At 50.7% G+C, this 16,911-nt stretch overlaps 2 protein-coding genes across 3 annotated transcripts in view; one reads left to right on the top strand and one right to left on the bottom strand.

The window, feature by feature from the left end:
• LOC119161604 (ski oncogene) overlaps positions 1-16,911 on the bottom strand; it is a 159,293-nt gene that overhangs the window by 58,364 nt on the left and 84,018 nt on the right. The gene's annotated exons all lie outside the window — the stretch shown is intronic.
• On the top strand, positions 8,916-13,561 carry LOC142803706 (uncharacterized). 2 transcript variants are annotated; one of them, XM_075889362.1, is made up of 2 exons: positions 8,916-10,067; positions 10,149-13,561. In XM_075889362.1, the coding sequence occupies exons 1-2, from the start codon at positions 9,853-9,855 to the stop codon at positions 12,367-12,369; spliced, it is 2,436 nt and encodes an 811-aa protein (XP_075745477.1). In that variant the 5' UTR covers positions 8,916-9,852; the 3' UTR covers positions 12,370-13,561. The 2 variants fall into 2 exon arrangements, with proteins under 2 accessions (XP_075745477.1, XP_075745478.1); XM_075889363.1 differs by having other exon boundaries at positions 8,916-10,083; positions 10,219-13,561.

The raw sequence follows: 16,911 nt of genomic DNA, 5'->3' as shown, positions 1-16,911 counted from the left end.
ATTGATTGATTGATTGGTAAACTTATGAAGAGGCCCGGACGCGATAAAGTGGTAAAAGACGCACGCGGCAGTGCAAAACGGGCTAGAACGAACAGAACCATGATTAGAACGCGCACGCACTCACACACACACACACACACACACACGCGCGCGCGCGCGCGCGCACATTTATAAGAAATTCCCGCGCAAAAGATCAATAAATAAATAAAGAAAATAAAACGAAAAGAAAATCAAACCACGCTCCCGCCACCTCAGTCGGGCACAGACAAACAACATAAACTCTTTCTTTTTCTCCCGCAGCCCTGCCCTCTCCGCCACCTCCTTGGCGAGGTACAAGTTCGTTCACCCCTTTGATTATTTATTCGCAAGCGAGACTATGTTGCATGCTGCTGCTGCTTGCGGGCGGCGGTGGCTAAACGACACAAGCGCCGCACAACCGTTGCCACCGCCGCACACAGTTGTTGGCCCAGCTTGGGAACAGAAAGATCATAAATTAGCAGAAAAAAAAGAATAAAAAAATGAAGCATACGAGCTCGCCAGTTTCTCGACCGTTACACTCGCGCAATGTCGCTAGAGGAAAGGGAATGCGGCGGCTGTGTACGAAAGATGCGCCACAGCTGTTGAACGCCGTCGCATCTGCCTTCTTGCATTTAGTGTTTGTTGGTGTACACTGCTTCGTATGCTCGTTCTCTAGAAGCCGAGTGCGAACGGAACGGAGATAATCTCTCTAAGAGGCAACGATCCCTTGGGAACAATCTGCACAGCGGCGGAGTACTGCGCCGCGGTGTCAACGACACGCGCCGCAGCCGCAGCAGTGCAACGACGTGAGTGTCGTTTTGCGAAGCGAACGAGTTGCAGCGCTAACGACACACACACACACACACACACACACACACACACACACACACACACACACACACACACACACACACACACACACACACACACACACACACGCACGCACGCACACACGTTCACACACACACACACACACACACACACACACACACACACACACTTAACAGATACACGGAACAACTAAATGAAATTCTTACGCGCCTGATACGCGAAGAGGAACAGTAAACTAGATCGGAAGACATATCTTTGTAACTTATCATGTAATGAGGCCCAGCGGTATACAATGAACTGGGCCGCAGAGACGACATTTTTTTTTACTTTTGAATGGTTGCCCGGATATTCTCGTTTGATTCCCCGGCTGACCTTTTCACTAGAAGTGACTTAGATGGTCGCCGAACGGCAGATAGAAGCGCTCCATGTTTTAACAGAGAAAAAATAAAGGGGAAAAGCACAGTATACCACCACGTCGAAGAGTGTGCAATATTTATTTATTTATTCATGGCAGTTCCGCCGACGCATTGCAGAGGCGCCTTAAGTTATTACGCATCATATTTTAACGTATATACGTGAAAACTTAAAAAAAAGAAAGTTAAAAGGAAGCACAATGCATTAACAAAGAAAAGGCGTTGCACCACCACCAACGTGACAGCTGGGGAGGGGCGAATCATGCAGTGTGGTATGGTATAGAGAACTTTCTTGAAGTCCTGGGGATCAGCCCAGGACAGATGCTGACTGCTGCCACGTCCGAACAGAGAGGCCAAGCCCCTCTGCCGCCACACGGGCCCTTTGGACAGCCCCGAGTTGGTCCGCCAGCGCGTCACTGTGCAGCATTCGCTGCCACCACTGTTCACCGTGAGAAACCTCGCCGGCCGTTGCCGAGCAGCGCCAGAGCATGTGTTCAAAATCGAGCAAGCCCGCACACTTGGTACAATAAAATGAAAACCGGCAGTCCGGATTAACTTTATTCATGAGGACCGGAATCACGAAGAGTTCGCAGGTGTTTTCCACAGCACAACGTTTGTTTAGAAACAATTTATTGCCACAAACGTCAATAACACAAACGACAATAACGTTTGCTCTCTAACCTGCCATCATTTTGCGTACATGTTTCGAGAAGTGGCGTTTCAAAAAGACGACTTCAGCACAGAGACGCGCGTTTGTGTCTCGGGTTTCAGATAAGAATTTTGCGCGCCTCGGTGAATTTCGCCACGGATTTTGACTCCGCTGCTAAGCCAGGCATAATATTTCAGCCATTAACAACGAACCTTTTAAGTCATAATGTGCATTAGTGTTGATCAGTGGCCAGTATAGTGGGGTTCAGCCAAATTCCGTGGCGCACGGCCATTTGCGAAATAGCGTGACGACGACGTGACACGCCGAAAAACGGCGAGAACCTAAGGTGTTTCGCCCCTAAAACACATACATGGGAAGAGAGAGAGAGAGAGCGCGTGAGAGAGAGAGAGAGAAGAACTCTTGCGGAAGCGCGCTACACAAACAATCACGCGGACCGGAGCGCAGTGTTTGTCTTGGTGTATTTACGGCAAGCGGCAAAAGCAGCTAGCTGATCATCGCCACTGAAAGTGCAGCACATCAACCGCCAGAGGGCGTGAACGACGCTTCGACGCTCCTACCGAAGCGCTCGACACCTTTGCCTCCCATCGCGGGCCGCTCGTCTTCTTCGCGGAAGCTAATTAATTAACAAGCTCCCCGCACCACTAATGAGACTGCGAAACAAGAAGAGGGGAAAAGCGTACCCCCCACCTAGCTCTTTCACTCTCTATCTCTCTCCAAATCCCAGTGCCAGTATAACTGTAGAGCGAGCGAGACGGGACAAGCCGCCATCATCGACTGGGGGAAGCGAGGATACGGCTAAAAATAAGATCGAAGTAGAGAGACACAAAACAGAACGTGAAAAAAAAAAGTGGCTCTCAAGAGAACGGAAGGGCGGCAGTGCATGAACAGTGCACACGGGGCTCTCTCTGCGTAAAAAGCAGAGATGGATATACAAAGACGACCCTTTCACTGCACCTCTCTTTCTTTCTCTGCAGCCAAATGCGCCTCTCTCTTGCTCGCAACCCCCCCCCCCCCCCTCTTCCCATTCCGGCCCGGTTGGATAGAGACAGAGAAGAGAAAGAAGGGGGGAGGGGGTAATAATTATCCTAGACTCAAATAGCACGCACAGGAACGAACACACAAGCTAATGGAAGAAATCGCTTAAAAGGGCAATTTCGGATGAGATTTTTTTTTGTGTGTGTGTGTGTTGACGTCGTTTGAAGTTCCCGCCCTTGACGAGGCTGCGAACGACCGCTTCCGCATGCGCCAGACAAGGGTTAGAGGGCGATCACTATAATTAAAGTTAATTTTACGTAGTCTATATAAACTACATTAAACAAACTCGCACGCACGCGACAGCGATTCTCGTAAGTGGGCTTTTCCTGCCAGCAGGCTGCGAAATGCACAGCTTAGCGGACTGCAAAGGCGTTTCGTGGCTACTAACCTCGAGGTGCCGCGTTCGACACCGGAGGCTGCCTTTCGGCGTGGGTCCGAAATGCCAAGAAAAAGATTAGCACGCTTAAATTTAAGCACCATTTATGAAACACCTGAGTTAAAAAAAATTTATTAGAGGTACGGCACTTGCCAATCTGAAAGAGCAGAGGTTAAGAAAGAAAAAAAATCTCAACACGAGTTATATAGCCGAGGCCGACGTTTCGACAAGGTAACGCACAGCACGCTGCATGTGTTAGCTACTCATTCACCGTCTGTTGCGCTGCTCCTAGATTCAATTAGATAGCCGAGTAGCGATTCTGACAGGCACCGCTAGAAACTTTGCATTGCAGAGAAGCTAGGACCGATTTTGCCACACAAGACAGGGTCTTCTCGTATGTATACGAATAACGCTGGGTTCGATATCGGGAATTATCGAAGGAAAAACAATCGTTGATCCTGCGAAAAACAATCGCAATCCAGCGAAAGCTAGAAGAGCGGCCTTTCAGAGCCTTTTCTAAACACTCTTTGGGTAACTGCTACAAGCACACTTGCTGGCTACCCACTACGCCATTAATGATCACAATTCCTGGGTAGTAGGCCGCCATTCACTATGCTGCCCATCGTCCTTCGGAGAAGCATGGTATCCGCTAAACACTTGCAAGGAATATTGTACGAATTGTTCATGCAGTGGCTGACAACGATGAGGAATGATGCCTGAGATGAGTGTGCTCCACCTTTAATGGGTGATCAAGAAGAAGCCATTGTGACCCACCCGCTACGTTATTCGCATTGTGTGACACCTGTTGTTTCTTTGCCGTTCTAAAACGCTTTGTTACTCATATTAACGCGGTTCCTTTCTCTAAATCGAACCTGCCTAAGGAAAGCTTGAGAACAAGTCCCAAGCACCGGCGTGGCTCAGTGGTAGAATACTGGGCTGGTACGCAGCGGACCCGGGTTGGACCCCCCCCCCCCCCCCCCTGTGTCCTTGGTGGTTTCAGGGGCAAAGCTGCACTTAGTATAACCTTGTCCGGCGTCAGGCGTAACCAGCACGACAGACGCTTCGCCCCACTCATCACCATTCACTCCGTGAATATGCTGTGAATTTTCGTTTTATTTACTGAAGTTTTTTTTTTTAATGTCGTGTGATAGTGGTGACGGACACCAGCGGCGGCTGCGGGAGCGGACAACTATACGGTGCCGCGCGTGACTCGTGTTGTGTTCTCATAACAGCTTTCCTTGTAAAAAAAAAAAATACACAAACAGCCGTTGTACGCTCGATTGCTTAGATTTCGATGCAACCCGGCCAGTGCCCTCTCTATCTCTGTGGCGAAGAACTAGGGCTAGCTAAAGCCCCTCTCCTCCGTAGGTACAGGGGCTTTAGGGCTAGCTACTGTTACTGCTCGCTGGTGCCACCAGGCATTGCATGCCTCGCCCGCCTGTGAAGCCTCCGAGATGCGCGGCGAAGCTCCGATCGGCAGTTAGCAACTAGCACAGCAGGGCTCGCCCTTGCAACGAGCCAGGCTTCGCCGTTTCAACCGTTCGCGCGGCATAGAAAAGTAGCATCGACGGCAGTGCCACAAGGAGGCGACGACGACTAATGCCCGTATAGACACAAACGCTCCTTCACTCAACGCTCCACCTTCACTAGAGAAAGCCGATGGGAGCGCCATCTCTATGTAGGCAAGTCACTGCGTATCAGTGATAATTTTCTGCTATTCTTGAGTGGCGCAGCGTCATTTTCAGCCGAGCAGCGGCGCAGTGCTCAACTCTGTCAAGTGAAGGGTGAAAGTCGAGTCGAGGAGCGTTCGTGAATACGGGGGGAGGGGGGGGGTAAGAACCGAAGAGTATAAAAAGGCACGCCGGGCGGCGGTGCTATTTTTCAGAGCCGTAATATGACCCCCCTCTCTCTCTCCTTCCCACCCCCTTTGATATCCCCAGTTTCTCTTTTCTCTCTCTCTACGAAAAGCTCATTGCCTCGACTGTATGAACTCGAAGTCTTCTTTTTCATTGCTGCTCTACTCTCTCCCTTTTACGCGTCGAAAAAAAAAAAGAACAGCATACCCACGCAGTGTGTGATGATGAGTGGAGCGAAACGTCCGTCCTTTCGTCCGGATGGACGGACGTGCAAACGGGTGGACAGAAGCATGGAAGAACAGACAGACGGTAGGACTCTCGGACGGACGGTTAGCGCTATTAATCATCATTCACTCCGTGAATATGCCGTGAAAACCACTAACGCCATCTAGTTATATTATTCTCAAGGACACATACACACACAATGGCTAATCATCATTCACTCCGTGAATATGCCGTGAAAACCACTAACGCCATCTAATTATATTATTCTCAAGGACACATACACACACAATGGCATCTGTTGACCAAATACAGACTACTATCACGACTACAGAGGACGGAACGTCCTACGGCTTAAGAAGCTTTTTTCCTTAAAAATATGCCGCCCACGTCTTCCCACGGGAGAAACCAACGCCGACTAAATTTCAAGGCCGAAAGGCTGCCGCAGTGACGTGCGAGGTTGGGGGCCCAGTTGCCCAACTGAGCATGATCAGTAAGACTTTTTTTTCCACATCTTTTATTCGGCCCAATCAAGCCGCAGCAGCCGCGAGAGCGGGAGCGTTGGTTCTCATAAAACGTGAACGAAACGCAGGCTTTCCGCCGCGTTCGCGGCGTAACTGGGCCCCCACCCTCTGACGTCACTGCGGCAGCCTTTCGGCCTTGAAGTTTAGTCGGCGTTGGAGAAACTCGAGTGAAAGTACAGTGGAGTGGGGTTATCGCGTGAATGCTGCGTAAATGTGTATGGCTTGGGAATGGTTAATTGTTATTTAGTCTTCATCATTCTTATTTATCGAATAAAGGGAAAGTGTTGTCTTCAACGTCAAGCGAAAGACAATACGCCCTTGACTGATTTCCTAAAGCGCGATCCAGTGCCTGCATATACGGCGTGCTCAGTTGTGCAGCGCGAGGAGTTTTTTTTTTTTTTTTTTTTCTACTAGCCGTCGCTGCCTGCGTCGGCCTTTCGAGAGGAGAGATGGAGAGGGGAGCGAAAGTTTTGCGGGTTTCTTCCCGGACCGGCACGAGACGCGAGCATGCGCGATAAGGACGTGGACGGCGCCACCACCGATAACCACCGTTAGAGTTGCTGAGTTAGACAATTTCAAGACTGCAAGCGTTGTACCCCAAAAGTCTTCTGGTCACCTCATTTACAAGCTCCCTAACGTCGACCTAAAAGCACGTCCTCAAGTTCTTTCAAGAATAAAAGTTTCTCTTTAGTTTTTCAGATAAAAGGAACGTGCGTAATCTTCGAGGGAATATATGTTTTTTATGTAGCTCAAAATAGCATTTAATTAATAATGATTGATTGATATGTGGGGTTTCACGTCCCAAAACCACCACGCGATTATGAGAGACGCCGCAGTGGAGGGCTCCGGAAATTTTGACCACCTGGGGTTCTTTAACGTGCACCCAAATCTGCGCACACGGGCCTACAACATTTCCGCCTCCATCGAAAATGCAGCCACCGCAGCCGGGATTTGATCCCGCGACCTGCGGGTCAGCAGCCGAGCACCTTAGCCACTAGACCACCGCGGTGGGGCCACATTTCATTATTACATTTCGTGAAATAACGGAAGGAAAGTGTAGAAAATGAGCAGGCTATATTCTAAAGCTTATCTTGCCCCCCTCCCTTCCCCATCAATGCTATTAGGACACATCGGTGGACGCAACCGGATATCATCCAGGAGTCTATATGCTACCTCGTGCTACAAAGAAACGCTCCGCATTTAAAGAAAAAAAAAATAGCAACGCTGCCACTGGACCCTCACTCTCTTCATCTGCTTCTGCACAGAGCTCTTTTTTTTTTTTAGCTGCCCCAATGACAAGCAGTCACCCGTCACCGCGCTGTCATCTTGGAAAATGCCTGTCCATCCCCCCCCCCCCTACCAAAGTCCTACGCACTGCCAAACTACCCCCTCCCCCCATATTTCAGGCTTTGGTGGTGACGAGTTACGCAACAACCTCCCCCTTCTCCGTCTCTGCCGTACATACCTGCAATATATAGCATCGCCTACTCAGCCTTCAGATCAGCTACGCGACCTCCATTCCTCCTGCTCCTCCCCACGCACCTGCCTTGGGGCTGTCAAAGAGACTCCGTAGCAGAACGTTGCTACTACTGCAGCTCTTTGAATTACAAAAAAGAAATCTAAAATCCAGCATATCCACGGAGTGAATGATGAGTGGGGGAAGCGCCCCCCCCCCCGTCCGTACCTACTGAGTGAGTCATTGAACTATAGGCTTCACGAACCACGACTAGCTAGGAGGGACAAACCCACGGCTTGCTTGAGCTTCGGCCCTAGAACACCAAAGACACACAGTGTTTGGGGCTTGTTCGCAAACTTGGCAGGCTTGTTTTCGGGAAAATTAATCACGTTGACATGAGCAATAACGCGTTTTACAACAGCAAAAAAACAACCAGACGTCACACAATGCGAATAGCCTAAGAACAAGGTGGACGAATGCTCCGACCCATTACGAAAGCTTGTACTAGATCACCTATTAACTGTGGCGTATACACACTTCAGGCATAATTTTTCATCGTCGTCATCCACTACATCAACGAAAAAATTGCACAAAATTCCGAGCAATTGTGTAGCGGATATTACACTTCTCCGAAGAATGAATGCTGGCCAACTACACAAAAAAAAATTGCCCGCAGCTTCCCTCGGGGGAACACTGAGGAGGATGCGGAAGCATGTAATTGGTTAACGGGTGTTAAATTGCGACTTACTTGGGTCGATGGCTAAATTGGTTAACGTGGTTGTGAAATGGGGTGTTAAATGAGTGAACACGTACGGCACGTATGCGAAAGGGCGGTGTTTTATTTATTGCGACGAACCAACGGACGAGCGGCAACTGAGCGAGCGAGCGCCGACCTTGAGTATATATACAGCGCGACGGTGCATGCGCTGTCAGCTGTCGAATGTTCTCGAAGGAGAAGCGCGCGCGCGGCACAGATGGCGACGGCGCATGCGCTGTCAGCTGTCGAATGTTCTCGAAGGAGAAGCGCGCGCGGCACAGATGGTGGGCGACGGCGCGACGGCGCATGCGCGCGCGTCAGCTGTCGAATGTTCGAGAAGCGGTTCGGACGGCGCGGACGGCGCACTACAAGGCGCGAGTATAAGATGCTTCCGCATCTAATATGTTGAACGATTTTGAGTACTTCGTACTCAACTATGGGAGAGCACTGAGCCGTCCCGCTAAAACAGTTTAGTGGCTGGTAACAGAGTTAGACACATGCCTGAGTACACAGGCATGGTTCAGTGTGCACCGACGCTCGCGTAGGTTTTAAATAGCTAACTTTACCGTACAAGCTCATGTTTGTGTTACTGGTTTCCGTACCAATACTTTACCTTCGTGGTGCATTTAATGTGAAACTTTGACCGTTTTAACTCGGACACATGTATGCTTTTGAAGTGCAACAAATAACCTTATACTTGATGAACGCGTGAATATTGCAGTAGCAGAGAACGAGTGATTATTGTATCAGACTGTTATGCCAGCGAGTCCTCGTCAAACGTCCGTGCCTCGGAAAAAGGCAATCTGGGTCAAGGCCAGCCGCAACCCGCCCGACGCGAACATCTCAACGGCGTGAACACGCGCGGCGCCCTCTGGCCCAGGTGCAGTGAGTCAGCGGCGCACGTGACAGCGAGCCGGCGGCCGCGTGCCTGGTGGTCTGACGCTTGGCGCGGCGCGCCATTGGAGGAGTCTGCCCTGACGACAAAGCGGCGCTTCTGATTGGACATTTTGGTTGGACCCGGTGTAAATAAAAGAAGCCCTGCGGCGCGTCGCGATCGGCAGTCCTAGAGAGAGGAGTCCCCATGTCGGAGGGCCGACATGTGTGTGAGTCAGCGGTCTTAGGCGAAAGGCTGACCTATGTGTTAGAGAGGAGAGTTCGGCTCTTCGAGTCTCTGTCGGCCCCAGTGCCGAAATTGTAACGCCTCTGTATATATGCTGTACATAAACCTTGTTTAACTCACCGTCGTCTCGTCCGCTCGTCTTATCGGCTCTGCGCAGAAGCAGTCGCGAGCTGATAAACATACTCTACGCAACAGTGGTGGCTTCGGCGGGATCGGCCCATCGTGCGCAACAGTGGAGGTCAGCGGTGGGATCGGTCCGTTTCTCAACAGTGGTTGGCAGCTGCGGGATCGGCCGGCGTCAGCGACATCGATGCGGTGAGTGCCTGATGTTTTCCCCTCAGTTCACCAGACTACTCTAGCTCAGGTTGTAGTAGTTTAGAGAAGGGCTGTGTGAAGCATTATAGTGAGCTTTGATCGTTTCGAGCAAAGTCGAAGTGCTTTGAAACCAAAGTTAATGCGGAGGGGGTAAACACGGGAGTGTGAAAAATTGCTTGCGCGTCTTGCTAGTAGGCTTATAGTGGGTACGGCAAGTAAATTGTTAACAGGGGCAAACAGCAAGAGGCTAGTGTGAACGATGGAGAACCTTAAAGTGAAGGAACTCATCGAAATTTGTGAGGAACTCGGCATTACTTTAGGCCGTGCGAAACGAAAGCAAGCGATCCTTGAGATCATGAAGGATGAGGGAGTGTCGGCTGAGGAAGTCGATGAGGCCTGGGTGGATATTAAAGCACGCCGTGAGGAGGCTGAAAGGCGGGAAATAGAAGCTCGCGAACGTGAGGAGGCTGAAAGGCGAGAAGCTCGCGAGGAGGCTGAAAGGCGTGAAGCTCGCGAGGAGGCTGAAAGGCGTGAAGCTCGCGAGGAGGCTGAAAGGCGTGAAGCTCGCGAGGAGGCTGAAAGGCGTGAAGCTCGCGAACGTGAGGAGGCTGAAAGGCGCGAACGTCGCGAGGAGGCCGAGAGACAAGAGCGCCTAGAGTTGAAACGACTAGAATTGGCAATCCTACAGTGTTCGCAGGCGCCTAGCGTAGCTTCTCCAACAGTTCAGGTCAGCGGTTTTAGAATTCGGGACCAACTGCCACCGTTCGTAGTAGGCGAGGACATGGCGAAGTATCTCGTCAAGTTTGAACACGTCTGTGAGCGAAATGCTTTGGAGCAGTCTCTTTGGGCGCGGAACCTGCTAGCTCTTCTTCCCGGCGAAGTGTCCGACGCGATAACTTGCTTGTCGAGGGAAGCGTTTGAGAGCTATGACGAGGTTAAAGAAGTGCTCTTGAGACGTTATAAGTTGTCACCCGAGGCTTTCAGGCAAAGGTTTCGGTATGCTAAAAAGGGGAATGAGTCACACGTTGACTTCGCGTTTCGTCTTAAAGCCGATTTGATTGAATGGCTCAAGGGCGAAGGTGTTTATGACGACCGCGATAAAGTGGTGGAATGCGTTGCATTGGAGCAATTCTACCGCTGCATCGAGGAGGATGTCAGACTTTGGCTGCAGGACAGACTTGGGGAAGTACAGTTAAATAAGGCAGCTGAGTTAGCTGAGGAGTATTATGCTCGCCGAAAGTTGCATAGCAGGGCAGTGCGCGTTGAAAAGGATGAAAGGAAAGAGGGCTTTTCAAGGAAACCTGATCAACGGAAATCCGCTCCGCACCGTAATTTCAAGAAGGAACCGTCTCTTACGAAGGACAGTGTAGGGGAAGGGCAAACAGAAGCGGAGAAATCGAGTGAGGTTTCTACCACACAGGCATTTGAATCGGAAAGCAAACGGAAGCCGCTAATTTGCTACAACTGCAAAAAGGAAGGACACATCGCGAGAAACTGTCAGGAAAAATTTGCCTTCGCAACAATCCGAGAATCAGGAAAAAACATGCGGTTGTTGGAGCCGTATCTCCAAGAAATTAAAGTAAATAAGAAAACGTGCCGAGCGCTTAGAGACTCAGCGGCAACCATGGATGTTGTCCATCCTTCATTGGTGTCTCCGGATGATTTCACAGGAGAATGCGCGTGGATCAGGCAAGTCGCCGAGGAGCAGAGTGTTCGCTTACCAATCGCCACGGTTGTCATTGAAGGCCCGTTCGGTAAGCTTTGCACTGAAGCGGCTGTGTCTGCCGCGCTAAATGATCGTTTTCCTTATCTTTTCTCCAACAACTCGGAGCAGCTTCTCAAAGAGCAGGGCAAATCGTTCTTCCCCAACTTAGCGTGCATGGCCCTCACGCGATCGCAAACGCGGAAGCCTGATCTGGTTCAATGCAGTGAACTCTCAAGTGACCTTGTCGGCGGGTCGACGGAACCCCAGAAAGGAAATTTTCCGCATGAGTCATGTGAGCAGTCACGCGAGCGGCCCGTCGCGAAAGCGGTCGGCACGGCCGGCGCGGTAGGGGGAGACGACATGGCGCCATTGAATCAGAGCGAGAGGGCTGCAACGCTCTCGCCTGTAGCGGAAAGTTGGAGCGAGCTGCCGAGAGTTGATCGAGAGACGCTCATTCGAGGGCAGCGTGAGGATCTCTCGATTGAAGCGCTAGTGAAAAGCCACAAAAACGCGGCACAAGTGCTGACGAAGGAGCACTGCGAGAAATCGGTGAAGAAGCGTGCTTTTGAAGTTGATAATCAGGTAATGCTGCTGCAGCCGTTCAAAAGGAACAAGCTTGAGGTTGATTGGGAAGGGCCCGCAAAAGTAGTATCGAAGCTTTCCGATGCCAATTGTGAAGAGAAATTAGGAAGGCGGCCGAACAAAATTTATCACAGTAACTTGAAAGCAGTCGTAAATTTACTTTTAAGTGCTTCAGAGGAAGAGGAAGCAGAAATTTTGAGTTCGAGTGAGGTGATCGAAGGGGGATCGAAAGTAATCCGGGAGCAGATAAACCTAGAGCCTATATTAAGTGAAGTCCGGAAAGAGGACCTGAGAAAGATTGTTTTGGTGTTTGAAGATGTGTTTTCGGACCGTCCCGGAAACACGAAGGTGATCGAACACGATAACGAGCTCAGTGGTGAGGAGTCAATCCGTAGCAAGCCGTATCGTTGTTCCCCTGTGCAACGTCGAAGGTGTGAGCCGCTCTTGGTGCCGCATAGGTATCGTCGCCTAAAGGTGGCCGGTTACTGACGTGGAGCATGTTGCTCCACAGCGCAACTTTGACGTTCGCTATCAAAAAAAAAAAAAAAATGAAGGAAAGGTAAACGCTAATGCAGGTGCATTGAGCCGTGCGTTTAGTTAGTACCTTCTCAACCTTTCGGTTTCTCGCTGGCGATTCGGGGCAAAATTTTGACCTCATCACGACCTGGGCTGAGCGCTCTCGTTCAGAGTGATCTCAAGGGGCCAACTTTGTGGTATTCTAATTCGTTGCGTTGTTGTAATTGTGAAAAATTCAAGTTCTTACTTTAAGAGTCTTGTGTCCCACATGTGCCTCTTGATGTAGAGGGAACAAAATTCCGATAGACACGTAGATAGGTATATGTTGTACTATACTTTGTCTGGTGTTCTGTCGGGTGACCGAGGGCACTTGCTTGTGTCGTGTGTTGTCTGTTGTCGAACCGTTCTTAGCCAGTTGCAGAACCATCGACAAGTGCTGAAACCGAAGATGGTCAGAAGAGACGAGTGAAGCTGGTCAGCAAGTTGTGGCGACAAGCCAGTGGAGCTGGGATCCGTCGTCAAAAATGGGATGTGTTCCCGGAACAGTCTGGAGCTGTATTCTCCCCATGGCCCTGGAGGCGAACCTGGAGGGACTTGGCGGACGAGCGCACCTGACATCCGAGCCCCGTGGAAGCAGCTCGTCTTTCCGGTGCATTGTCTGGCGGCGGGGGTGCTGTTATGCCAGCGAGTCCTCGTCAAACGTCCGTGCCTCGGAAAAAGGCAATCTGGGTCAAGGCCAGCCGCAACCCGCCCGACGCGAACATCTCAACGGCGTGAACACGCGCGGCGCCCTCTGGCCCAGGTGCAGTGAGTCAGCGGCGCACGTGACAGCGAGCCGGCGGCCGCGTGCCTGGTGGTCTGACGCTTGGCGCGGCGCGCCATTGGAGGAGTCTGCCCTGACGACAAAGCGGCGCTTCTGATTGGACATTTTGGTTGGACCCGGTGTAAATAAAAGAAGCCCTGCGGCGCGTCGCGATCGGCAGTCCTAGAGAGAGGAGTCCCCATGTCGGAGGGCCGACATGTGTGTGAGTCAGCGGTCTTAGGCGAAAGGCTGACCTATGTGTTAGAGAGGAGAGTTCGGCTCTTCGAGTCTCTGTCGGCCCCAGTGCCGAAATTGTAACGCCTCTGTATATATGCTGTACATAAACCTTGTTTAACTCACCGTCGTCTCGTCCGCTCGTCTTATCGGCTCTGCGCAGAAGCAGTCGCGAGCTGATAAACATACTCTACGCAACAGTGGTGGCTTCGGCGGGATCGGCCCATCGTGCGCAACAGTGGAGGTCAGCGGTGGGATCGGTCCGTTTCTCAACAAGACGTAATGAATTAGCTCAACTAAGGCGGTGCGGACGGCGCGGACGGCGCACTACAAGGCGCGAGTATAAGATGCTTCCGCATCTAAAAGTATGATTATTTAGGGCACAGTGGGTAGCCAGCAAGCTTGCTTGTAGCAGTTACCCAATGAGTGTTTTGAGACGGCTCTAGGCCGTCTCAAAGGCCGCTCTTCCAGCTGTTGCTGTGACTGTCCTGCGCGTTCCGCGCAGGCGCGGCGTTTTTGTTTTCTTTCTTTTTTTTGCTTGCTGACTCTTTTTTTTTTTTGCCGGTCTGTCTGCCGCTGGCCAGAACAGAGAGTGACGCAAGGAAGAAGAGCAAGAAGCGGGGGGCCATTCACCGGGGTTCGTCATGCACCGCACACACAGGCGCGCGTCAGCGAGCACCGTCCCTCCAAAGCGAAGAAAAGATGCCGGGGTTGGGTGGGTTTAGTTGAGTTGAGACGAGAGGGTGGGTGGCACGGGAGAGAATCACAGCGATACGTCGAGTTGCTACGGGATCGCTCTTGGGGAATAAAGCAGCGCACGGCGTAAAGTGGATGGAAAACGAGATCCCCCTTCTTTGTATACGTTGTCCGCTGTCGCTTGAACACGAATTGCCTACTATCACGGTTTCACTTCGTTAGAGGAAGAGCGTTTTCATACAAGACTAATGAGAGAGAGAGAGAAACGGGAAACGAAGGGAACACCGGAAGGTAAATTATAGATTGCCCAACCCGACACGTTGGTAGCTTACACGTATATGGAGCAGCATATGTATCTACAAAGTCTGTAGAAAAGTCTACGAAACTGAGACTTCACAGCTCTTCGGACCAGAAAGACGCAAATAATGAAGAAGGCACCAATGTCTTTTATATTACTTAAACCATTGCACCGTCCGATTCGGAGCAAGTACTTGAGAGCTTGGTGCGACAGTTAGTTGAGGAACTGACCAACCAACAGAGACCAACCAGCCGTGGTTGCTCAACGGTTACAGTGTTTACCACAAGCGCAGCGGGCAAAAAAAATAAAAAAAAGAAGAAGAATATCCGGGCCTCTCAGTTCTATACCAGCTCGGCTCCACGAATCTTTTTTTTTTTTTCACAGTTTGCAAGTTCTCGCGAACAGCGTCTATTGTACTTGTCAGTTCTGGCAGCCATGGATGCAGGACGCAATGGTCAAAGACAAAGCGCGTCTCTCATAGCTTTTTTTTTTTCGCAAGTTACAACGATGCCCGCCAGTTGAAGCGCAAGAAAAGCACTACACAGCATTACAGCGCGAGAAACGTGCGCACAAGAAACTGAACCCGCAAATACACACACACACACACACACAACCGCTAAAACTGGCGCCGGTTTCTCCCTCTCCAAACACACCAAAGGCGTCGGTGTCGCCGCCGATCCCGGGCGGCGCCGCTGTGTCTGGGTTACCGAGCGGCGCGCCGGCACCCGTCTAGCCTGAGCGTCGTCCGATCCCTCCTCCACTTCTTGGCCAACCCAGCGAGCCGGTCTCTTCCGTCCTCCTCTTCTCCTTCGAGACGCACTCTGTCATACAGAAGAGCAAGCAGTGTTGCCCGACATCGATTCCCCCCCCCCCCCCTCTCAGCCCCAAATCGACGTACCCCCCTCCACCGCCGCCCCAATCGATTCATTCGCCTGCCGCCGACTGAGGGCATTGGGCCGACCCGGACCGCAAGCCGCGCTGCCCGCGGGCCGTCCTATACACGGCTTTCATAAGATACATGGCTTTCGTAGATTACGAGAAGGCGTCTGACTCAATCGAGACATCAACAGTAACGCAGGCACCAGGCAAGGAGGGCATCGAACAGCCATGCATAAACATACTGAAAGAAATCTACAGTTGATCCACATTGTTCTTCATAAAAAATGCGACCGAATCCCAATAAAGATGGGTGTAATGCAGAGAGACGCGTTCTGTCCAATGCTATTCACCGGTTTTCAAAACCTTGATTGGGAAAAGTGAAGGGTAAGAATTTTAAGAGAGTATCTTAGTAACCTGCGATTCACTGATGACATTGTATTGATGAGTAATTCAGACGACGAATTACAGCTCATGATTACTGAACCGGACACGGAAAGCAGAACAGTGGGTCTGAAAATTAATATGCACAAATCTAAAGTATCATGTGAAACAGTCTCGACAGAAAACAACATGTTGCGATAGGTAGAGACACACTAGAATCTGTAAAGGAATATGTTTACTTAGGGCAGGTAGTAACCGCAGAGCCGTGTCACGAGGGAGAACTAACTAGAAGAATTAGGATGGGGTAGATCACATTCGGAAAGTATTTTCAAATCATGAATAGTAATCAGCCACTAACTTTCAAGAGGAAGGTATATAACAGCTGCATCTTGCGGGTATGCTCACCTATGGAGCATAAACCTGGAGGCTTATACCCCTGTCACACGGGCACCGCGAACACCGTTTAGCCCCTTCGTCCTTACGACAAAGGAGATGGGGTCCGTGTCGTACGGCAACCCTTACGCAAACGAAGGTAAACGGAGCGTATCGCGAAGGACGTCCGACGACCTCCCTTTACAGCGGAACGAGGTGCTCTCGTTCCCAGTATCGGCAAGTCAGAAAAAATTTTCGAGCACTGAATTGCCGCAGTGACAACAATAAATACATTTTTGAATTATTAAACGTTCTTTTGTTGCAGTACTCATTCATGACGTGTGTCTCTTTGTCGCGGTGTGGAGGGCATAGTACATGCGTGCGGTTCTTGTCGTCGCCTTGTTTGCGTGTGCCCGGGAGAGGAATGACTGACAGCGCTGCATTATTGTCACCTGCTTAGACGGCTACAGGAATGGGACCAGACCTAATTCAAGGGTAACTTGGGATGCGCTCACGAGGGAAGGAAACACAAGAACATTGGTGCACAAGCTACAAAGCCAACTAGTTGCCGAGCACAGCGCAGTTGTAAACAAACATAGCGTTACCGGGCACAAGATGGCCAGCGTCGCTGCCATCATTCCTACAATTAGCGAATGTGTTTCCATTCGAAATAATTTTGAATGCTTTGTTTGCTTCAGACGTACTTCATAGTGTGTTTTTGTAAAGAAAAACCGCATAACGAAGATTCACAAAAAAACACGTAGCGGTGAAATCGGGATACTTGTGCGAAACTCAAACAGCACAGGCTGAGCCCCCTCGCGGAAACTATTGCAACCTCGTCACTGCCGTGTGA

Source organism: Rhipicephalus microplus, chromosome 3 (assembly GCF_043290135.1).
Source record: "Rhipicephalus microplus isolate Deutch F79 chromosome 3, USDA_Rmic, whole genome shotgun sequence".
Taxonomy (NCBI): Eukaryota; Metazoa; Arthropoda; class Arachnida; order Ixodida; family Ixodidae; genus Rhipicephalus; species Rhipicephalus microplus.
This window is presented reverse-complemented; position numbering and strand designations above follow the sequence as displayed.

What these genes read in the sequence shown, in the direction of transcription:
- LOC142803706 (XM_075889362.1), top strand. Translation starts at nt 9,853, where the DNA reads ATGGAGAACCTTAAAGTGAAGGAACTCATCGAAATTTGTGAGGAACTC. An exon ending in GAACGTGAGGAGGCTGAAAG is followed by an intron (nt 10,068 to 10,148) that starts GCGAGAAGCTCG and finishes GGAGGCTGAAAG; the next exon opens with GCGTGAAGCTCGCGAGGAGG.